Raw genomic sequence first — 24487 nt, forward strand, 5'->3', positions numbered from 1 at the left:
AAAAGAATAAAGTGGAGACAAAACTATACAGGCTAACATTTCTAGCATTTGGAAAATAATAAATAACATGCAAAAATGTATTTTGAGCCATATTTTATGAGAAAAGACAATGTTATGTTCACATAAGAAAGAAGAAAAATCTGTACATTTAACTGCATGCTAATGAGACACAGCTGTGGGGTGATGCATAAACTCACAACAACAGTGAAGTTGATTATTAAATCTGTGCTTATAATAAATTGTGATCTCTCTAAAAATATTTGGACATTCCTTAATTTAGACTAATGTAGAAAGAATAATAATTATCTTTCACAATGTATTCAGAAATCAGCGTCACAAATGACCCGAAGCCTAATTGGCTACTGGTTTGTTCTCGTCGAAAAAATTCACTACATTACATTCAAAATAAAAAAAATATAAATATTTTAACTTATTACTGAAGGAGAAGGTGGGAAATTTAAATGTTTCTTTAGCAACCTTCGGGGAAAAAAAGATTATTACTCTGATATTTTTCCCAAAATGTTTCCCTTCCTCTAAGAAGTAATTAAGTCAGCGTTAGATATTATTGTTAGCAATGTCTGTTTCTCTCAGTATGTGGGCAACTTTTGTTTGTCAGCTTCGTCCGACTCTCACTATAAACAAAATAGGTCAAGATTAGCATAATACGTAGCTCCTTGTGAGATTAACAATGATGGCCTAAAGATAAATAAATAAAAACTGTATATTTTCAAACATTTTTCTGTTTATTTAAAACTTTTAAATATGTATTTGCTTCAGGTACACGTTTCAGTTGCATAATTTGACTTTTCTATCATTTTACGAGGTAAATTTGACCGGAAGTCAGCTTCTCTGCGGTAATCACAAGCACCTGCAGCAGCACAAAACTGATTAAAAGCTCCGTCTCAGGTGTTGATGTTTGTTCGAATGAGTCGCGGGGCCGAGATGGACCTGCGCTTGGTCGTTTGCTTCATTTTTCTGCCGAATCTAAGATTTTCCTCGGGTAAGTTCAATTTCAGTCGAAAAGTAATCCTTTTCTAGCTTAACGTTCTTACTCCGACACAAACAACTCCAAAATGCTCTCGGCGTCTGCAAGGTCCTCGATGTCTGCATTGTTTGTTTTTTGTATTTTTTTTATTCACCGTTTAAAAATCTAAAAGCCGTCGAGTAATACAAGGAGAAATGAGTCAAATGGGCATTGTGCCTGCGACTTCTCCGAGTCGCATTATAAATGCTGTAATGAATCGATTACACAGTGATTTATTTAACATTTCTGTTTTGTTTTGGGTTTTTTTTCCTATATGACTGGCAGATAATGAAAACCTAAAATTTATTTTCTCAAACTTGAATTGTAAGACTAATTTCGAGAGGGATTTTTTTCCTCATTTGAAGTTTCTAAATGCATAAATCGGTATACTAAAGTATTTTAGTACCTTTAAATGTTTGTTTATTTAATAGAAAAATTAAAGCGCATAATTTAGCATATCTTCATTTTGGGCTCCACTATCCCTGTTGCTTCTGCCCCTTTTATATAATCTTTTTTTTTTTCTTCCACTCAAGTTTTAATTGATATGCTTCCCCAGTTTTGTGACCAGTCACAACATTTCTGTTTAACTTTTTTTTTTCTTCTCAGCATCAACTCTGCACTATTCACTTTTTATGCGACTTTGTAAACCTGCTCTTTTGAAAAACACCCAAGTGGAAAAAACTTTAAACATTTATATTTTTTGTTTGCTTAAGCAAGTGAGAAAAATTCTTACAAAATGAGATTAAATTGCACTGTGCTTTCTATCACTTAATTTAGGTGTTAACATAATCTGTACTGAACGGATATGATTACAACTTTTCTAATATGCACTCTAACCTTGTCTTTGTCTGTAGGCCAACTATTGTCTTGCCCTGAGGGTCAGTGGCAGTGTGATGATGGAACCTGCATTACTGATGTGTGGAGATGTGATGGAGAAGGAGACTGTCTGGATGGATCAGATGAAATGGACTGTAATGGTATGTCAAAAACTCTTAAAACAAGATTGTCAAAGAACTGTCAGATTTTACATGGCATCTGCTTTGACTTTTTCTTGTTGCAATCAGCCTCCACAAACTTGGATTGTCCAGCTGGTCAGTTTCCATGCATGGACTCTGTTGGCTGCGTAGACATGTCAGCCCATTGTGATGGACAGAAGCAGTGTCCCACTGGTTCTGATGAGGAGAACTGTCCAGCCACAGAAGGCTGCCTGGATTCTGAGTGGATGTGTGGAAACCACATCTGCATCCCCAAAGAACTGCACTGCAATGGACAAAACGACTGCATGGACAATTCTGATGAAGAAGACTGTGGTGAGAGACACAGAGAGCTGAAATAGTTTGTGTGGATCTATAGATTGTTGTAAGAGTAACTTAATGAGTTTTCGTAAGAAAACTTTCTCTCTGGAAAATGTGCCAAATGGTTTTCATTGGCTATGTTTGAGATCTTTCAGATTGGAAATGAATATTAGAAACATTGTAATTCCATAAAGGGGACCAAACCTTTGGATGCAGAAAGCACCATAATTGGTAATTTCCAATCAAATCTTCTGTTGGTGCTTGTTTTGAGTCTTTGTGATGAAGAGATCAGGGTTTTCTGGGGTAGTTGGAAAGTGAAATATTAAACCCTTTAAGCATGTATTGAAAATGTGTTTTCTGACTTGCAGTGATGGAGGTTTTCAGGAGTCTTTCTTGGTTGGGTTGTACCAACAGAGTTTTTATTGTGTCTTTTTCCAGGTAAATGTAGTGAGAATGGCCTTCAGTGTCCTGAGGGAAAGTGTCTGTTTGCTGAGGAAAGGTGTGATGGACACATTCACTGTTCTGACGGCAGTGATGAGCCCATAACCTGCGGTAAGCCTGACTACATGAACTCAAGCTCTGTAAACACGACTGTCTTCATTTTGTAACCACTGTTGCGTTGCATCTGCTTTAGGTCGTACCTGCTCTATGTACAATGGCAGCTGCAGCCATATATGCGCAGATGAATCCTGGGGAGTTCGATGCATTTGTCCTGTTGGACACAAGCTGTCCCCTAATGGAGCCGTCTGTGAAGGTGAGTGGGTCATCGTACTCTGTATGTCATGAATGACCCTTCCTTTTTGAATGTGTTGAATTAAGATGTCTGTCACTGGTTGGTTTATCCATAATGCTTTTATGGTCTATCCTAACCAATTTCAACATTTTTGCATTTGACTCTCAAACCCATTTCTATTTTTAGACTTGGATGAGTGTGCTTCATCTGTTCCTCGATGTGCACATCACTGCACAAACACCATTGGCTCTTACTACTGCCACTGCAGAGAGGGGTTTATACTCAACGGACACAGTACATGTCAAGCTTTAGGTAAAGTTTTTTCAAACTGGAAATGTTTATCTAAATGTGTGTGTATTTATTTTGGGCAAAAAGTAGACATTTGGACAAAATTAATATGTTGGATTTAAATACTTTTGTGAAAAAATAAATTGGAAGCCCAGAAAAAGCACTAAAGTATCCTACCAAAGTGCCCACACTTTGTACAACTTGTGCTGTTTTTGAATCCATCAGGTAATGCTACCCAACTGCTGATGATGCAGAGGAACAGTATAGGACTTCTGAATGTAAAATCCAAGCAGTTCACAGCCATCAAGGCTCCAGTGTCGGACCCAGTGGCGTCAACATACGACATTACTAGGGGGTGGTACTACTGGGCCGATGGCAGCGGGAGCATTTACAAAACTAATGGCCGAAACACCTGGGCAACTTTTACTGGTGGGTGCATTCTTATTTTAAGTTTGTGTTACCACCATGGTTATTGTTGGATTCCTGATGAAGCTGCCATGTAAAAGGAAACGCATGTTTGTAATAAAACAGGACCACCTGGAATCAAAGGTCTAGCCTGTGATTGGCTAAATGGATACCTGTTTTGGACCAATAAGAAGACTGAGTCAATCTACATGCAGTCATCTGATGATAAAAGCTTTACAGCTCTACTGAGCAAAAATGTCAGTCCTTCAGAATTGGTTCTTCTACCCATTGAGAGGTGAGTACAACTACCTGTTTAAATGCCCATTGTCAATTATTACAATATTCAACTTTTTTTATATCCTTGTTAGGTTTATGTTCTGGATCAATGAAGGTCTGGGTGACAGAGTGACTTTAGAGAGGTCCTGGATGGATGGATCAGACAGAAGCACTCTCGTGGTTCTTACTGCCCAGTTTGCCCACAGCCTCACAGCTGATGTAGCTGCTAGAAGACTCTACTGGATCAGTGACTCAAAGAGGGTGAGTTCTGGAAAGAAACAGTTTAGGATGATTTTTGTCCCATTTTGAGGTTACTTTGGAAATTCAACTAAACTGTAAAAGCCCATCCAAAAACCCTGAACTGGCTATTTGAATGTACTTTTCACACAGATTTCCTACTCAACCAATCTTTAGGTAAATGTGACATAGCACAATAACACTGCTATACTATGTGTAAACAGCGTTTCATTTTCAGTGTCTTGCTTTATTTACAATGCTCATATTTTAATTCAATATAAAGCATATGTTAAAGTTGTCTCAAAAGTCTTGAGACAACTCTCCAGCTATTGCTAGATATTTTGCAGTGTTCAATACTTTCCTGGGTATTTTAGTGGATGTTCTAGCATTTCCAATTTAAGAACACTTGGACAAAGCAACTGGGTCCAAAGTGATTCCTTTTCAAAAAACAAGACTGTTTGAAATGTCACAGTTCTGTAGACCCTGGAAATGCTTGTGAGCAGTGGACCAAAATATCAACATTTTGAATATGTTTTTATTAAAGACCAAAGAAATGTGCAAAAATACAGCAACTGTCAACCTAAACATTTATAAGTATTTGTCTTTTTCAGTCCGTAGAGACGGTGAAGACAGATGGGACTGGCCGATACTCTTTCACAGGGCTCTTTAGCAAGAGACCAGCTTTCAGCCTTGCCGTCTTTGAAAGCATGTTCTTCTGGGTTGATCAAAAGGGACTTTGGCAGGCTCCCCAAGACCAGTCAAATCCAAAGAAGTTTATCAGGAAAACTGACTTGCCTCTGTTGTCAGTCTTCCATGAGCTTCAACAACCCAAAGGTAATTTGTGGATTTAAAATTGGTCCTTCTATATGTTGATACTGATGAGGGGGAAAATGCCAACTTCTAATACTAAATTGTTTTGTAATACATCAGAATGTTTTTTTTTTTTTTTTCCCCTCCGACTGTCTTGAAAAAATGTAGGCTCTTCTCCTTGTGCTAAGACTCATTGTCTCCTCTGTCAACTGACTAAAAATAACCCTGCTGGATTCACCTGCGCTTGTCCATATTTTAAAGTACTGCTACCTGATGGGACATGCAAATGTAAGTTTACAGTAACTTTAGGTTGTAAAATGTACGAAGTGAATCAGATTTTGAGCATAAATGAAATCTTTTGTTTTTAAAGCTTGTGCTATCACTCATTAGGGGCTGCATTTTCAGAAGAATTTCTGTACTTTATTTTACAGATCCACGGTTTTTATATGGCACTGTAACAACAATCAGCTTGTTGGAGTTTAAAGGCAAAGAGTCCTCTGAAACAGAACTGTTTTCTTCAAAAGAAGGAATCCTTTCTTTTGATGTCGACTGGTTCAGAGAATGGTTGTACTGGGCCAACCAAACTGGCCATGTTCAACGCACCAAGCTAACTCTGGACAAGACTGAGTTCATTTCAACACCTTTGCCAGGTGTTATTTGCAAGAAGCCAAATTGTAGCATAAAAAATTTATTTTGCTGTCATGCAATTTAACTGAAACAAATTGCGTTTCACTTTTAGTTTGTCTGCTGTCTGTGGACCAGAGGAGTGGCAACCTTTTCTGGGTGTCATGTGACCAGAACATCATTGGCACCAGTGCAGCCAGTAGAAATTACCCACAGCAGCTGTACCACACCACAAAGGAGATCAGCAGCTTTTACCTGGACTGGCTGAGAGGTGGAATGTTCTGGTTGGAGGAGGACAGGATCTTTGGCATGGGGATGATGGGAGAAAAGGCTAAGGAGCTGCTGCAGATGGCAGGAGGAGTCAGAGGGAATGTCGCCTTTGACCTCAGAGCCAGCAGTCTCCTCTGGAACTCTAAAAGAGGAGGTTGGGACAAGTTTCTTAAATATTTAGCAAGTTTTAGATTCCAAGGATAAAGTTCTCCCTGCAGATTCTGCTTGGATTATGAAGCAAGATGAAAAAAGTAAATTTACTTTTAACCACTGCAGTGACTTGTTCATGGAACATTTGTATTGCCAGCATTTAAAGAATTGTCTTTTTAAAAGGTAGAATTTTATAGCCATTTCTGTGTATAAAGAAGTTGTCGCAAGGTTAACATGACTTGGGGGATTAAATACAATGTTGGATTCTAGGCCACAAATTAGTTGTGCTGCTATTTTTAGCTCTAGTAATTAAAACCACTCAATTTTTATCGGAGCATTAGGTGTCCAACTACTGAATGAATTTTTCTCAAGGCATAGAAAACTTTATGTTAAGGGTATTATGTGTGGTCATCTTTTCCAGGTCTGACAACATTGAGTTTGCTGAAGGAGAAAAGCCACCAAGCAGGAAGAAGGTGGAACGTCTCAGGCTCAGTAGTGGCTGCTTTTGAGCCTTTCCTTTTGTCGATCTCCAACAAAGTGATAACTTTGTGGGATCGGCGGGACGGGAGCAAAATTCAGTCAGTTTCTGTGAAAGGTCCAGTGTTGAGTATTATCACTGTACTCGGGGATATTCAAACAGGTCAGGCACCGTTCTGTTCCTGAGCTTTTGCTTTAATAAAATTCTAACTTTAGCCCACTTATAAGAAATATTGTCAATATTTATTTTTGTTCCTTAGTGCCTGATACCCAAGTCTGCAATGTGCCGTCTTGGTTGTGCCATCAGTCATCCATCTGCCTTCCACAAAATCTGCTCTGCGATGGCAAAAGGGACTGCCCTGGTGGAGATGATGAGGAGCTCTGTGTCAGTGCCTGTCCTCAAGGTAGATCTATATTTGATACATTTTAATAGCAACTCGGGTTTTAATCACAGGAATGTGTATTCACAAAGCAACCAAACATTTTGTTTACTTTTAATTTTAGAAGACTTTATGTGCATGGATAGAAGAAACTGTATTCCCAGAATCCTTCTGTGTGATGGCCGTGCACACTGTCACGATGGTTCCGATGAAGTTGACTGTCCGACGGTTGCAGCTCCTTTATCACGGACAAATGTCTTGAAGTGTCGCAGCGGCTCAGTGCTGTGTCAAGATGGCACAGAGTGTGTTCTGTACACTCATGTCTGCGACGGAGAGGCAGACTGTAAGGATGGATCTGACGAACTGGGATGCGGTAAGTTGAGCAAATTTTAGGGGTTTTTGTTTAAAAACAAGTAACAGAACTTAAAGCTCTAAACATATTTTCTCTGCTTTGTTTCAAGATGCAACTCAAGAACCCACAAGTTCTACGAAGCCAAACAAAAAGCTTCCTGTTACCAAAGCTCCTCCCTTCATTCTGTCGGCCTGCCTCAGCCCTTCTGTCCTCTGCCCTTCCTTTAAGGCATACATTTGCATTTCTCAGAGCCAGTTTTGTGATGGCATTAAAGACTGTCCAGATGGCTTTGATGAACAGGACTGTGCTGAGAGATGCCGTTTAAGAAGTAAGCCCCAAATATTTAGCCAATGCTTCTTTTGATGTATAAATTTTACAGTGGACACTAAATGTACGGTATGTTTTGTAGGTGATTTTCTCTGCAAGAATCATCAGAGCTGTGTGCCAAAGAGTTCAGTCTGTGACGGCCGACCTGACTGCCTTGATGGCTCGGATGAAGTGGGCTGTCCAAACGTAGCTCAAGGTGTACCTCATAATGGGTTAAAATGTCGCTTTGGGTCCAAACGTTGCAGAGATGGCCTATCATGTGTTCTCATGAGCCACATCTGTGATGGTGAGAGGGACTGTCGGGATGGATCAGATGAAGATGGTTGTGGTAAATATTTATCCCAAACACTGAACCTAAAGCTTTAATCCACCTGGGATTTTTCATGTTTGAAGTCTTTACAGAACAAAGAACTGCTTTCATCTAAAATTGTTGGCCATTTTGATATTGGCCATAATTTATTGTGCCAAATAGATGGCATTCTTTTTCACTTGGTAATGGAAGAAAATGTGTTGCGTGTGTCTAGCAAATATTCAAATGTGTCCCGTACCACTCAATTCTGAATACAAAGTGAGAAGCCAAGACATATCATTAAATGAACCACTGACTTTTTCCAATCAGACGAGCTGAGAGGTAGGAATATTGGTAACGCTTGGAATGAGCCAGTTGGCTTTATGAGCGACGAATTTGGGGGTTGAAACGGAGTTCCTAACTGTGAATTAAATAAAATTAAGTTTAAATTACAATTATCTGTTCTTTGTATAATTTTTAGACACTGCAGGAATTGCAACAATTGCTCCCACCACACCTCCATGCACCAGTCCTTCAGTTCTGTGTCCAGGTTCTTCTAGATGCATCAAACCAACACAGATGTGTGACGGGCAGAGAGACTGTCCTGATGGATCTGATGAGAAATGTGTGAAAAGGTGTTCCTATGAGTGTAAGTGATGTCCTAAGCACTTTACTGCTCCAAAATTCACATTGTTACAAAAGATATTTCATATCAAGTGTATTGAAACTCATGCAAATTTCTTCTTGTCCTCAATAGCTGATTTCCACTGCAAAGACCGTCGAAGTTGTGTCCCACTGAGCCAAGTGTGCGATGGTCGCGCTCAGTGTAACGATGGCTCAGATGAGCTCAACTGTCCAAGTGAAGCGCCTCCTGCAGCTCCAAATAAAAGCCTAAAATGCCACTTTGGTTCTAAACTCTGTCAGGATGGTCTGAGATGTGTCCTTCTCAGCCACATTTGTGATGGAGAGAGAGACTGTCAGGATGGATCAGATGAAGACAGATGTGGTATTTATCCAAAATCTACTACAATGCAAATGTGAGATTCAGACTTGATTTTGTCCCTTTTTTTATCTAGACAGTGCTGTTGAAAATGGACCACTTATTGGAGCTCCTACACCCACTAAAGAAGTAATTCAGCCTCCCACCATGCCTCCATGCACCAGTCCTTCAGTTCTGTGCCCAGGTTCAACAATATGCATCAAACACACACAGATGTGTGATGGAAAGAGGGACTGCCCTGATGGGTCTGATGAAAAATGTGTCAAGAGATGTACCTCTGACGGTAAGTTTTTCTTTTGTACACATTTTTTTATGCTTTCACTTTTTGTTGCATTAGAACCAGAAACTTAATTGTGAAAGAAATGGTTAGATTTTTTTATTTTTTTCCACAACTTGTAACCATGAGCCATGTTCAGCCTCTTTACTCCATGTGAAATTGTGCAACAAACTGCTCAGGAGTCAGTAAATAAGTACATGGGCTCTTAAATTACACCTCTGTGTAATTTAATCTGTAAACGTATAGCTGCTTGAAGGTCAGAGGTTTATTGGAGAACAAATTGCCTCCATGAAGATGCAGGAATTCAGAGAAATGGTTATGGAGAAAGTTGAAGCAAGGTTAGGTTGGAGAATAATCCCTCACTTTGAAAATCTGATTACAGTTTTTTTCAATTATCTGAAAATGAGGAGATAATTGAGAAAATGAGAGATTCTAAGATCTGGTTGGCGATTTATCTAGAAGTATAAGGGTAATCAAGTTGATGCCATTTTATCTTTTGCAGCTCACTTTCGTTGCAAAGACCGTCGGCGCTGTATCCCAAAGAGCCAAGTCTGTGACGGGCGTTCTCAGTGCACTGATGGTTCGGATGAGGTGAACTGCCTGAGCGCAGTGGTTCAAGAAGCTCCAAAAGAAGTGTTGAAATGTCGCTTTGGCTCCAAACTTTGTAATGACAGGACGGCGTGTGTTCTGCTGAGTCACATCTGTGATGGAGAAGTGGACTGTCAGGATGGATCAGATGAAGAAGCCTGTGGTATGCATCTAGAAGTTTTAATTGGATCACAAATGTTTTCATTTATTCATTAAAAATATATCCTGTCTGATTTTTACCTTGAAGATTCAGAGAGTGCTCCTGGTAATTCTATGGGAAATGGGCTCTTAAGTAAATCTCCAGAGCTGACTAAAAAAGTAACACTACCTCCCACTAAGCCTCCATGCACCAGTCCTTCAGTTCTGTGTCCAGGTTCATCTATATGCATCCAACACACACAAGTGTGTGATGGAAAGGAGGACTGTCCTGATGGATCTGATGAAAAGTGCATAGAAAGATGTCCTTCTGAAAGTAAGTGGAGTTTGAAGATGCAGTTCTTAAATTAAAACAGTTAAAATCTTTAAATGCATACATATTTGCTATTTAACAATTGACTAAGATGACTTGGTACATTTAAAATGTAAACTAAATCAGTGAACTGAAAACTAACTTGTACCTTGTTCATTTTTCTTCTATAGGGGACTTTCTCTGTAGAGACCGCCGGCATTGCATCCCAAAGACCCAAGTGTGTGACGGTCGCTCTCATTGTAACGATGGTTCAGATGAGATTAGCTGTCAAAGTTTAGTGCAGCCTGCATCGCCTACTAAAATCCTAAAATGCCGGTTTGGGTCCAAACTGTGTCGAGATGGGACATCGTGTGTCCTCCCAAGTCACATTTGTGATGGAGAGCCAGACTGTCAGGATGGATCAGATGAAGAAGAATGTGGTATTTACCATTAGTTAACCTGCACTTTATTATATTTTATCAATTTATTTGGGATGAATGTTTTAACTTTGACTTGTAGACTTTACACAAGGCATTTCTCTTACTTTCTAGACGAGAGCTTGACTCAGTCCCCAACACCCACAAAAGAAGTAACTCAGATTCTGACTAAGCCTCCCTGCACCAGTCCATCAGTTCTGTGTCCAGGTTCTTCTGTATGCATCAAAACAACACAGATGTGTGATGGAACATGGGACTGTCCAGATGGATACGATGAGAAATGTGTGGAAAGATGTCCATCTAACTGTAAGTGATTAAGGGCTTATTCATTGTTTTAATAAAATTGGAGGCATTGACTAAAGATAAAACATGCAAATGTAATACTGCATCTTGTGAATTTTCTTATTGAACTCCATCGCAGATTTCCACTGCAAAGACCGTCGAAGTTGCATTCCACGGACCCAAGTGTGTGACGGTCGCTCTCAGTGCAATGATGGCTCAGATGAGGTCAACTGTCAAAGCGCAGCGCCCCCTGCTGCTAGTACTAAAGTCTTGAAATGTCGTTTTGGGTCCAAACTGTGTGATGACGGTACATCATGTGTCCTTCTGAGTCACTTTTGTGATGGGGATGCAGATTGTCACGATGGATCAGATGAAGAAGGATGCGGTATTTATCAACTAGTCGTCTTTTACTTTCCTATTATGTAATAAATAATCCAACTTCCACAATCCTTTTAAGACTTTACAGAAAATATTTTTCCATTTTCTCTAGACAATGGGAGCTTAAATCAGTCTCCCACACCCACTAAAGAAGTAGCTCTGATTCCAACTAATCCTCCCTGCACCAGCCCATCAGTTGTGTGTCCAGGTTCTTCTATATGCATCAAACCAACACAGATGTGTGATGGAACGAGAGACTGTCCTGATGGCTTTGATGAGAAATGTGTCAATCGATGTCCCTCTGACAGTAAGTAGAGCTGGCCAAAATGAACTTCAGGTTATCTATAAGAAATTGTAAGATGCACAAACAATTAAATGATCTTGATAGTTTCGTTCATGATTCTTGGTTAGGCTTGACCTAAACTGGCAACAGGAAGCCTTTTCCACCTGGACCCATAATCTCCATGTGCAATGTGATGGTGGTAGAGTGGTGTGATGGGATCTGTGATTTCAGCTTGCTATAGGTGGACTCTTCTACATAAAGCTTGACCTTTTACACTGTACTACTTGAGGAGATGCACTGGAGTTGCCCATTGAAAGGGGCATTGGGCAGATTTAAGCATGCTCACAAGCCCCTGCATGTAGCTTGAATTTGCAGCAGTGAATATTTCAAACATTTGTGCTCATCTGCCTAACAGCATAGTAGTTGGCCTCCTTGCATTTTTTTGAATAATTTTCTGTAATGAGGGCCTCATTACAGCATCATTTCAGGCATTGACGTCTGGAGGGGTATGACTGACGGTTGTCTTTTTCTCCAGCTTTAAATTGGGGGAAGTCACTCAACTCGGTTTTTAAAATTGTGCCATTAGATCTACAGCTTTGTCTCACACTGAAGATTAACCCAAAGCTCAACTTATGTCACGTAGACATTGGAAATATGGTAACTGTGGCCTTTGGTGTTGCAGCAACCAGCAGGGATAGATTTGTAGACACTTGTGGTCCTGGAAGCTGTTGAGCAGAAGGTGTTGGGACTTGATGGTCTCTGATTAGCATAAAGATGCCTTGTGAACAGACTACACCCTTGTGGCTGCAGAACATTTTTTAAATTTTTTTTTCTCACCTCAGCTGACTTCCGTTGTAATGATCGTCGAAGATGCATCCCTAAAACCAAAGTATGTGACGGGCGTTCTCAGTGCGACGATGGCTCAGATGAGATGAACTGTCACAATGGCGAGGTGGCTCCTAAAGCGCCATCAAAAGTCCCAAAATGTCGCTTTGGTTCCAAACTTTGTCGGGACAGGATGAAATGTGTCCTTTTGAGCCATGTTTGTGATGGTGAGACAGACTGCCAGGATGGATCAGATGAAGAAGGATGTGGTGAGTTTATCTAGATGCTCATTTTACACTCTAAAGGATGAGATTCAAGGTAATAACTTTACATGTCTTACCTGCTCGTCACTTTAAGATGCTACAGAGACTGATGCCCAAAGTTCTGTGGATAATGACTACATGAATGAGTCTCCCAAACCAGTCAAACGTTTTAGTCAGCCTACCACCTCTCCACCATGCACCAGCCCTTCAGTTCTGTGTCCAGGAACCTCCATTTGCCTCAAGGCCACACAGATCTGTGATCGAAGGAAAGACTGTCCTGATGGGTCTGATGAAAAATGTGTGAGAAGATGTCCAGGCAGTGAGTGGTTAAAATATAATTGTAGTATTTTCATTTACCCCTCAAAGCTTAATTTATTGGAGTTATAACCATATTAAACTGTAAATTTGGAAAAAAATTCTCTCCTTCAAGCTGATTTCCGTTGCAAAGATCGTCGAAGCTGTGTCCCAAAAAGCCAGGTCTGTGATGGTCGCTCCCAGTGCAACGACGGCTCAGACGAGGTTAATTGTCGGTCAGTAGAGTCTCGACCATCTCAGCCAAATGCCCTTAAATGTCGCATGGGGTCCAGAATGTGTCGCGATGGGACCAATTGTGTCCTCTTCAGCCATGTCTGTGATGGGGAAAGGGACTGTAGGGATGGATCGGATGAAGAAGGGTGTGGTGAGTGTGCTTGCCTAACATGTAGATATTGCCAGTGTTCAATGGTAAATAAAAGTGCAAACTTTACAGAAAACTTTCTTATTGCACAATTTTTAACGGTTTGGATAGATAGGCCTAGGGTAGATTTGTTTTCTTTTTAAGATTGCAGAGAATGATCTTTAAAAATTGATGTGTATTCTAAGAAACTTTCAACATTAACAGCAATCGCTAAGCTTTTGATTTGATTTTTCTCCGATCCACATTTTTAGATGCTGCAGAAACAATTGAATCCTCATCCCCCAACAAACGGTTCTGTAGTTTCCCTTCAGTTCTGTGTCCTGATTCAAATGTTTGCATCAACCCGTCTCAGTTATGTGATGGGATCAGAGACTGCCCTGATGGATCTGATGAGAACTGTGTGAAAAAGTGTGCTGACAAAAGTGAGTTAAAAGCTGCTTTTTTTTTTTTTTTTTTTGTCTCGACACTTTTTGATGTATGCAAAACGTTCTTTTGTTTTTGTAGCCGACTTTCTCTGCAAAGACCGTAGGAGCTGTGTGTCTAGGAGTCTAGTTTGTGATGGGCGCGCTCACTGCTATGATGGCTCGGATGAGGCTGACTGTCGGAGTGTAACTGCTCCACCGCTTAAGTCCAATGTGTTAAAGTGCCGCATGGGCTCAAAGCCATGCAAAGATGGCAAAGATTGTGTTTTATTTAGTCATGTTTGTGATGGAGAAATCGACTGCATGGATGGGTCTGATGAAGAAGGATGCCAAGAAACATGTGATGAAGGTTGGTTATATTAACTAACTTGTAAAATTGAAATCTGTTTCTAGTTGGTCATGTTTGTGCACTACTTTTTAGGAGAGTTTCAGTGTGCCCATGGGAAGATGTGCATCCCTGAGAATGAGGTTTGTGATGGCAAGCCACAGTGTCGGGACCACTCTGATGAGATGGACTGCTGGCAGCGAACAAAGAGCTGTGAACACCGTTGTGCTGATGGCAAACGGTGCATCCCAAAGAAGTTCCTCTGTGATGGAGAGCCAGACTGCTTAGATGGAACGGATGAACTGAACTGTGGTAAGTTTTCAGAGTTGGGTTTTTTTTTACACAACTGATCTTTAATGGCAATATCAATTAGTAGATTAAAAACTGTTATAAAAGTAACATTTGGAACAAGAGTAAGGCTTACTTAGTTGCACAGCATGCAAAATCCAATTGTTTAATTTTTGCACTTTCTATTTCAGATTCTGTTCCAACAGATTTTCCTATTACCTCAACATCAGCTTGCATCACTCCTTCAGTTCTGTGCCCAGGCTCATCACGGTGCATCTCTCAACACCAATTGTGCGATGGACAAAGGGATTGCCCAGATGGCTTTGATGAAAAGGAATGCATAGTTCAATGTGAAAACCCAGGCAAGTCCACCCCTGCAAACATTGTTTAAACCATATCCTGATGGCGTAACTGAGTTCTGCAACCAGCTTTTGGAATGTAGGAATTTTTGGATTGATTTTCATAGATTACTAATTTTATTGACCATTTCTTGTCTAAACATTAGCGGACTTCCTGTGCAAGGACCAGAGGAAGTGTATCCCAAAGACTCAAGTGTGTGATGGCCGTAACAATTGTCCAGATGGTTCAGATGAGAAGCAGTGCCAATCAGAACTTACATCTGCATGTAAGAGGAAAAAATACCAGCACAATAACATGTAATGGTACACTGTTCATAAACTGGAAAATTTAATATAAACGCGCTTCCCAGCAGTGAGTGTCAAAAACAAACTTGTGGAGTTTATTCAATGCCTTTGGACAGTAGTGGTGTTTTCTGGCATTTGGAATAAATGATCTTAGGGTTTACATTACACCTTTAAATTTAATTAAAAATGATAAATTAAAGTGAAGTCATGTTGCAGCAATAAAAATTGGGTTGTTTTGCATAATTTAAGTAGGAATGCTAGGGACACATAGTACTGTACCTAAATTTAAATGCCTACTGACCTAAACCAGCCTCATCACAAGCCAGTGTTTTTTGTTTTTTTTAATTATCCTCACCAATTGCAACATTCTAACAAAGATGGGGTTTTTTCCCCTTCCTCCATTACTAAGCACCACATTAGCAAAAGTTTATCTTTGCATTTGTAAGGTCCACCATTCTTTCACCCCCAAAAATAAATTTGCAGAATTGCAATCAGTTCATTTAATGTAACTGAACTTCTCTCTTTTTAAAGCTTCTATTAATGCACCAAGAACAAGGCATAGGCCTCTAAAGTGCCGCACGGGTTTCAAGCTGTGTAAAAATGGCCTGGAGTGCATCATGTACAGCCATGTCTGTGATGGAGAGCGTGACTGCCAGGATGGGTCTGATGAGGAGGGATGTGAGAAGCAATGCAAGCCAGGTTTGTGTTATGCATTGAAAGAAAATGGTGACTGGGTGAGAGAGGACCAACATGAATGTTGAAAATGTATATTCCCCATCAGGACAGTTCCAGTGTTCTCATGGGAGAAGATGCATCCAACAAGAGCAGGTGTGTGATGGGCAGAATGACTGTCAGGACCATTCGGATGAAACAGACTGCTCAAAACCAATTGAAGGCTGCCATCACCTTTGTGACAATAAGACTCGCTGCGTTCCGAAGACCTTTCTTTGTGATGGAGAAAAGGACTGCACTGATGGGTCAGATGAAGATAAATGTGGTGGGTGAATTTTAGCTGTAATCTTTAGACACTTGACACAAGTTTTCCAGAATCTATTATTTGAGTTCATATTGTTGCAGGTTCAGTAGCCTGTGCTCCACATCAGCATCGTTGCGAAAGCGGGCAGTGCATTTCTGAGGCGTTTAAATGTGATGGTTATCCTGACTGCCACGACCACTCGGATGAGGCGGGCTGTCCAAGAGCCCCTCGTTGCCCGGCACAGCTCCAGTGCCCACACAGCCATGAATGCCTGCAGAAAGAGTGGCTTTGTGACGGAGAAGAGGACTGTAAAGATGGCTCAGATGAGAATGTGAGAACATTGATGGGTCTTTATTCCTTATTGTGAAGAGAGTGAACATTGTCTAATAATCCTCTATTCAGAACTGCAACAACCCTCCAACAAAGTGCAGGAAGTACCAATTTCAGTGCAGAGGCAGCGGTTTGTGTATTCCTCAATCCTGGAGGTGTGATGGAAAAGAAGACTGTGACAATGGAGTTGATGAGGATAAATGTGAGTAACTTTATTCACAAAAACAGTTTCCACATTTATGAAACAAAGGTGAACGTAAAATGGAAATACCTTATGATTCAGTAGCTTGTAGAACCACCTTTAGCAGCAATGTCTTGTCTAATAGTAATTCTGTCCTTTTCCATCTACAACAATGCTTCAGTTCATTGTTTGCACAAGCATTTTGGTTGAGGTCTTGAATTTAATTGGGAACACTGTTGTGCAAAGGAGATGTATCAAATTCCTACAGCTGCAAACTAAGCTAGTCTTGCAGGACATTTCAAATTCCAGTCATACAATAAGCTGTTTTTGTTCTGATCACTGTACCTCTTGGAATTTAGATGTCTAAATGTCATGGATGACTGAGAATTTACATCTAGTTTGAACGACTAAATCACAAATCCATCTCTGTGCTTGACAGTTTATGTTATGAGATGCTTAACTCTGCTTAAAATGCTGTTGGGAATTCTACCTGTCAAAAGAACATTGTTCAAGAAGTTGTGTGGTTCATTTAGATGCAGCTTTGAATAAAAGTTCTCCTACCATCGTTTTTATAGTAAGGAGGTCTTTTCCTCATCTCCCAAACAAAATACCTGTTCAGTTGTTGGACTGTCTTGTCATGAATTTTAACTTCCTAACATGCATGCATAATCTAAGATGTTTTATTTTAGTTTTTTAAGTCTCATGAATATTGTGCAAGGTGAAAATCATTCATCAAAACATCTGAGACCAGTTACTCTGCAAAGTTTTTTTTCTTTTTTTTTTTTTTTACAGAAGCCATTTGAAAATTGCTGTCAATTCTGTCTTTCCATTATGACACAGTAATGCATAACTGCCTTTTGGTGTGAAAAATCTGTAAAACTACTTTACAGGCACCCAAAGGAAATGCCCCTACCACCTTTACCAATGTGGCAGCAAAGAATGTCTGGAAACCAGGCTGGTGTGTAATGGGATCAACAACTGTATTGATGGCTCAGATGAAGGTGTGGGATGTGCTCAACGCAACTGCTCAAGTCCTTCAGCTCCTACCTGTGACCACAGATGTGTCAGCACCCCTAATGGACCGGTTAGTGAAGAACTGCTGGTGTTGAATTTCTGTCCAGAACAGCTTTAACTGTATTTAGATCTTTTTAAAGTGACACAGGAGGACTAATGCACATATTTGGTTGTGTTTTATCTTTCCTACATTAGAGGTGTTACTGCGGTGTCGGTTTCAGGCTGCAGTCCAGCTCCAAGTCCTGTATGGACATTGATGAGTGCACTTCAACAGCAGCTACTTCATGCAGTCACCTTTGCCAGAACACTCAGGGATCCTACAGCTGTCTCTGCCACCCTGGCTTCTATCTTGAGCCAGATAACAAAAGCTGCAAGACAAAAGGTGCTGTCAAATTAAATCAAATCTCTGCATTTAATTAGTGGTTTGTGCAGCATGTACATTAATTAAACTTGTCTGAAAGTTTAATATACATAAAAGAAGCCATTAAATACTTAATGGTTACTAGCATAAAGTCAGAATTACAAAATTGTACTGTCTTTTTCACCTAAATCCAAACATTTAGGTTTGCAGTAATCCAATCTGTTTAATTGAAAGATGGCTGTTTTTGGTAGACAACTGTCGATGTTTCTTGCAAAGTTCAAATTTCACAACACAATTACAGTTGGTTGCCATTTAGATTAAACAGTTTTGTATGTACAGATTTTTCTACTGGGAAGAAAGTGTAAAACAATCAATTATTTTACTGTTTAATTAAAATTATATTTTTAATTTGTAGATGAGCCTCTGCTTTTGGCTTCGGTGCAGTCCGAAATGCTAATACTTGGAGTCCATAGCGGTACATTGCAGCTTCTCTCCTCTGCTGACCGGCCAGTTTTTGCTCTGGATTTTCACTGGGCTGAGCAGAGAGTTTACTGGCAGAGCCCCGACCACCAGAGCATCCGCTGGGCTGACATGAAATCTAAAACCAAAGGGACGCTGACCAAAGGTAGAGCTGTCCTTTTCCTGTATTCCCACAATTATTTTAAGGTTTCACAAATTAACTTTTTTCTTTTTTTTTTTTAACAATAAAGGCGTGAAGTCTGATTCAATTGCAGTGGACTGGGTTGGTAAGAACCTGTACTGGGTGGATGGACTGGTTGGACAGATTCTGGCTATAAAGCTAAGCAGTTCAATCATGAAATCTCAGGACTATACTGTAGTTCTTGGGGAAAACCTGGAGCAGACAAGCTCATTGGTCCTGATACCAGACAAGGGGTACGACTTATTTATTCATTTGTCTGGCTTAAAATTTGTAGAACAAATATTTGAGCATTTTTGTGTCATTGCTCTTTTCAGATTGATGTTGTGGTCTGAGATTGGCAGCATCCCTCAAATCGAGCAGTCTGGGATGGATGGCTCCCAGAGGAAAGTACTGGTGAGCCAGGACTTGAGCTGGCCAGTCAGTCTGGCCTATGACTTCCTGGATGACAGGATCTACTGGGCTGATGAGAAGCTGCACTGCATAGGCTCAGCCTCGCTGGATGGAGACAACATAAAGGTGGGTGAAAACCAGTAAAAGAAATGTGTAGTCTATTCAGTTGAAGATCTATTACGCCTCCTTGAACAGGTGTGCTCCACATCACTGTTTTGGTGTTTAGGGTGATGTGCAGTTTTGGTTTTCGATCACACTCTGAATGTTGGCCTAAAAGTTCATTTTCACTCATTTGATCAAACTAGAGGACTCTCTTCCTCAGGTTTGCAGTCCTACCACTCCCATGAAGTAGCAAATTCCAATGAAATGTGATTTTCTTTTAATAATAATAATTAGGTGACTTCATTAGCAGTTTCTCCCAGATTTTTTTGAGTTTTTACTTTCAGTTTTCATGAATCACACAAAATCTTGTTGGCTTTCTTTTACCAGATCCTCCAGTTGACAGAAACTCCAAGCCCTTTTTCTGTGGCGGTTTTCAGCGACCGCATGTTCTGGTCTGACACCAAGAGAAGAACTGTTCGTTCAGCTGACAAGAAAACTGGCAAGAATCAAACTGTTCTTCTGAAGAGACCTGGGCAGCCATTTGGATTAAAAGTTGGTCTTTCTACTGTGATTACATTTGTATGTGGGGGAAAAGTTGTATTGTGAGTTCTGTAACTAATGTCACCATTTTAACTTTGTCTTTAGCTGATGCATGCCCTCTCCCAACCACCTGTATCAAGCCCTTGTGATCATCTTCGATGCTCCAATCTCTGTCTTTTGGCTCCAGCACCAGGAAAATCTAGAGCTGGAGCTCCAGCAGTAAATGCTGCAGTTTGTCGATGTCCAAAGGGTCTGCTTCTTTCTCAGGACAGAATGACCTGCGTTCTTCCCAAAGAGTCATCTTTCATCCTGCTTTTGTCCCACAACAAAATATCTCAGGTAGAAGTACCGCAAAGAACTGTTTGCTTGCATAAATATTTTTTGTAAAGTTTAGTGAAAATATTTTTTGTTTTAGATCTACTTGCGCTCTATGCGCCGTCACGGAATCGCACTGAAGAAAATGCCAAATGGCAGAGACTTCAATCTCCCAGGAGTACCTGAGGCTATGAGTCTGGACATTTCCTTCTCGGAGCTCTTGGTGTTTGTTGCTTATTTAAGACATGGATCTGTGGATGTGCTAAAACTCACCAACTCCCTATCAAAACCAGAGCTTGTGCTTGCTGGACAAATCATAAAGTTACAGGTATGAATACTATTCCTGGGAAACGTCTTAACCATTCAACCCTTGATGGTTAAAGCTACAGTAAGTAACTTATAAGTGGGTTTTTTACATATTTGTCAAAACTCAGAGTCCTGACCGTAAAATGAGATGGCTAGTCTTGTTCTCTGAGCTACAGCGCTTCACCCCAGTGTAGCCGCCCATGATTATGCAGGCTAGTAAGCGTGGCCACAGATGGTGGATAAACAGTTGTCCTGTAACGTTAGGTTCTTTTTCTACAATTGGCATGGCTGCAGTAAACTGGCAATCTAGGTTTGTATAAACACTGCAGGGGAAGGTGTGAGCAACATGTACACAGCATAACTGAACATACAGTAGATCTTCATTCGGACTCTAATTGGTGGTTTTTGAACGCAATGCATTTCTGCAACTGGCAGTAGGACCACTGGAAGGAGGCAGAGGAGCTTTTTGTTTTGTTCCCCCAGACTCATGTCCTGACGGTATACAAGGTGTTTTACAAATCTAAACACCATTTTATAAAAGTTGACTACTGCATCTTTAAAAATGCAGTTTGATTTGTTTAAATATGAAACTTTTTGTCTTCCATCCTAAAAGGATGACTCGGTAACTGCTCTGGCAGTGGACTGGGTGACCTCCAATCTGTACTGGAGCAGCATGAAGAGGCCGGACATACATGTGACGTCACGTCTTGAGAACCACACCACCTCTCTGCTGCAAGGACCCCTCATTGTAAATTTTCATGGCCCTTGGCTGTACAAAGATGACTTCAGATTTTCAGTCAGGGCAAGCCAAGATTTTAATTGCAATTTTAATTCATTTTTGTTCAGGGAGTTGCATCAATCACCCTCCATCCTTCCTCGGGTAGGCTCTGCTATTTTGCCATAGTAATAATGGGTTCAAGGAGCCAGACGGAGATCCACTGTGCATGGATGGACGGCCGTAATAAAGTAGTGCTGTGGAAGCGGTTAAGCATTCCTATCTCCATGGTTTTCACTAATGATGGAACCAGAATCTATTGGGCTGACACTGGTGAGAAGTTTGAACTTATTCAATGCTTCCATTGCTTTTGTTCCTGCATCATCAAAGTGCTTTTTTTTTTTTTTTTTTTTTTTTTTTCTCAGGTGAAGGAATAATAGGATCTATTGGAGTGGATGGATCGGCTTATAGGGAGTACAAAACGGGACCCAATCTGCTTGTGTCTTTCACGCTTATTGAGAACTTTTTCTTTTGGGTCACTCAAGACAAAGGTAAGAAAGAAACATGACTTCTGTTACAGATGCTTGAGATGCAGTTTTTCATTGGAGCAAGTTTTATCCTTGGAATTGACTAGTGTTGACCTGTGTTTCTCCACCTCATCCAGCAGATGGCATCACAAATTTTATTTTTATCTAATCTCATTTTCCTTTTACCCCCTGAAACTTTTTTTGTACTGAAATTCTTTCAGAAATTTTAAATGCCGCTTTTATCCTATGCAGATGTCAGCAAATTGTGGTTCAGTGATGGACTCCAACCGAAGCAGTTGTGGTTCCAAACAAAGACAAAGATATCCGAAATCAGGTCCTACAACAATGAAACCCAATCGGGTAAGTTTGTAGTTTACCATGAGAAAATCCGTAATAGAATCTTTTGAAAAGCAATTACCAAAATGGAAGTCTAAACTGCCATGAAAATGCTTTAGATTAGGAAAAGTCCAAATTTCTGTAAGTATTACATCCAACTCCATTCACCTTGCATTTTATAAATCACTCTAATTTTTGGGGGTGGGGATCACACAATGCTTGGAAACAATTTATCCTAAAGATTATTCATTTGAGAATGACCGGAAGAATATTGAATACAATATTAATCCGTTTTAGTTCTTTCTATGCTAATGTGCCTTAACTATCAAACTCTGAAATAAATGATTTAATGTGGTCAATTATATTTATGCATTCATTCACACCATTGATGCCAATAATGCATCAATCAGCTTTTAGTACTGTTCTTTTGTGCATTTCAAATGGATCTTAGTGACTGATCTTAAAAGCTAGTGGAGACATAATGTAAAACATGAGTTTGGTGCAACAAGTGGAGTTGCCCTAATACTCTTGTACCCTGATTAAGAATCTGCTTTTTCTTTAGTTTGTTAAATTGTTCCATATTAACACAGATATCCTCTTTTACAAGGCAACATGCTGTAAATACTTGCAGTTTCTGCTACTGAAAAGCTACAATTCTGTTTATCCATTTCATTTAGGAAGCAACCATTGCTCAAACAGCAACGGTGGATGTGTCCACCTCTGCCTGCCCTATCCAGGAGGTCGGACTTGTAGGTGTGCATGGGGCTTTTACAGTGTAAATGACACGTCCTGTGTCCCACTTCCTTCCTGCCCCTCTGGAGAGGAATCCTGTTTAGATGGCAGCCAGTGTATCGGGAGCAAGAAGTTCTGTGACGGGCGTGCAGATTGTCCAGACCAGTCAGATGAACAGGACTGTGAGTTTACATTTACTACAAGTAATAAAACATTTATTCCATTAGTAAATGGTTTACTAGTAAAATCAAGATTATGATGGTAAAATATATTTTCATGTTGGACTGATTTACACAAAGCCTACTCTAATTCTGTTGTGTGGGTTTAGTAATATTACAGGAATATTTAACACTCTTGAAAATATTACGCTGCAGTGATTTTAAATGAGGATTAGATACTTTGTTGCAACTGCAAATTCATGGCCAATTACCTACTAATTGCTATTAGTCTTAAATGTCTTTGTTAGGCTGTTAAGTTTAAACACTCTAAATCTGTCTTTAGGTCCAGGATCTGCCTCATTTGGAACCGTAGTTGGTGGTGACCAATCCCCACAGTCTTCCCTTCACCAACCTGACACTCAGAAAAACACCATTGTGCCTAATGAAGTCTTGGCATCATGCGATCTCCAGCGCTGCAATGGCCACGGCAACTGCATCACAGAGGGCGAAGTCACTCGCTGCCACTGTCTACAAGGTTACATGGGAGAATTCTGCCAGACTCAACAAAGACAAAGTCACCCAGCAATCATCCTGGTGTCCATTTGTCTGGTCTCTGCAGTAGTAGTGGGTGCACTCGTCTTCACTAAAAGGTAGCCTGAGTCATGTCTTTGGCAGAAACTTTGCTTCTTTTAGTAAAACCAGAAAGCATTTAATCTCCAGCAGCTTGTCACTTACCATATTTTATGTGGCATCTTGATTTTTCTGCTTTGATATTACAAATTCTCTTGCACACAGTTAAAATGGAGTGTGAAACGCTTTAAAGTACACAGCCTTCCAAATCGAAAGTAAACTGATGACTTGTTTTGTTTAAACAGAAGATGGGAATACATGAGAAATACATCTGCAGATAAAGAGAACCTAATGACAAATATGGTTATTCCAGGTGAACAAGATTCTGATTCTGAGGTAAAAACCAATATCTTTAAGAGTATAGCATATGCTCGCTTGCACTTTTTTTGAAAGATTTGCAAATATCCTAATGTCTCAAACCTTTCTTTTGCAGGAGCTGGAATCTCCTGTAGATGTGAAGAACCCACTGCCAATTAAATGAATAAACTGCAGATGAAATGAACTAAACTTTTACTGTATATAATAAAAAACATGAACCAAAATGATTTTTGTTGTGATTTAGAGTAAAAGCTCTACCATAAATGAAACTGCCCTCATATACACCAACTGCAAATTTTGAGAAATGGGCTTTAGAACAAAGAAGTTTTAACTGATCAGGCTATTTCAATAATTTTGCACCAAGATTTTCAAAATGAGAATTTACTAGAACTGAACTTTTCTCTTCAACCCTCCTACTAATCACCTGCATGATTTGGAGGCTCATTTCCTCTTACCACCAGCTTAGCCTGTATGTTTTAGTAACACTTCTGTGTCAACTTCATGGCAACATTCTCCAACAATCTGGTTCCTGTTTCTAATTGTTGCCCATTATGTTGAAATTCATAGGAAGAGCCATGTTTCTGTGCTGCCCTCATAAACACCATTTTGTCAGAGAAACCAGTTTCAAGTATTTGATGGATGACTTTACTTCAACTTCCTGTTTTTGTACAAAGCGCATGTGAAACACAAGACCCATGTAATCATTCTCAGTCTTACAGATGGCATATGAAATCAGATCCTGAGGTTGGAAAAACTAAATTCCAACAAAGTGGTTTGATGCCCAATGGCTAACAAAAACCTGAAAATCAAGTTTTGAATTTG

The 24487-nt window shown here is 40.0% G+C and overlaps 1 protein-coding gene across 1 annotated transcript; it reads left to right on the forward strand.

The window, feature by feature from the left end:
* The first annotated feature begins 927 nt into the window (after window positions 1-927).
* On the forward strand, window positions 928-23889 carry LOC114149015 (low-density lipoprotein receptor-related protein 2). Its single transcript, XM_028024556.1, has 55 exons — window positions 928-1000; window positions 1879-2001; window positions 2089-2334; window positions 2758-2871; window positions 2954-3073; window positions 3239-3364; window positions 3566-3769; window positions 3872-4040; window positions 4114-4282; window positions 4870-5092; window positions 5237-5356; window positions 5500-5718; window positions 5808-6116; window positions 6534-6752; window positions 6850-6993; window positions 7094-7342; window positions 7431-7649; window positions 7731-7976; window positions 8419-8586; window positions 8695-8943; window positions 9014-9220; window positions 9717-9965; window positions 10050-10274; window positions 10442-10690; window positions 10802-10993; window positions 11109-11354; window positions 11460-11654; window positions 12473-12724; window positions 12813-13037; window positions 13149-13397; window positions 13646-13816; window positions 13899-14165; window positions 14238-14453; window positions 14621-14791; window positions 14935-15054; window positions 15605-15772; window positions 15855-16070; window positions 16151-16380; window positions 16452-16581; window positions 17451-17644; window positions 17770-17956; window positions 18351-18560; window positions 18646-18829; window positions 18911-19112; window positions 19476-19640; window positions 19734-19967; window positions 20044-20271; window positions 20863-20997; window positions 21096-21297; window positions 21390-21515; window positions 21744-21851; window positions 22505-22741; window positions 23061-23367; window positions 23593-23683; window positions 23781-23889. The coding sequence occupies exons 1-55, from the start codon at window positions 943-945 to the stop codon at window positions 23826-23828; spliced, it is 10530 nt and encodes a 3509-aa protein (XP_027880357.1). The 5' UTR covers window positions 928-942; the 3' UTR covers window positions 23829-23889.
* Window positions 23890-24487: the final 598 nt, after the last annotated feature.

The sequence above is a fragment of the Xiphophorus couchianus genome, chromosome 8 (genome assembly GCF_001444195.1).
Source record: "Xiphophorus couchianus chromosome 8, X_couchianus-1.0, whole genome shotgun sequence".
Classification (NCBI taxonomy): domain Eukaryota; kingdom Metazoa; phylum Chordata; class Actinopteri; order Cyprinodontiformes; family Poeciliidae; genus Xiphophorus; species Xiphophorus couchianus.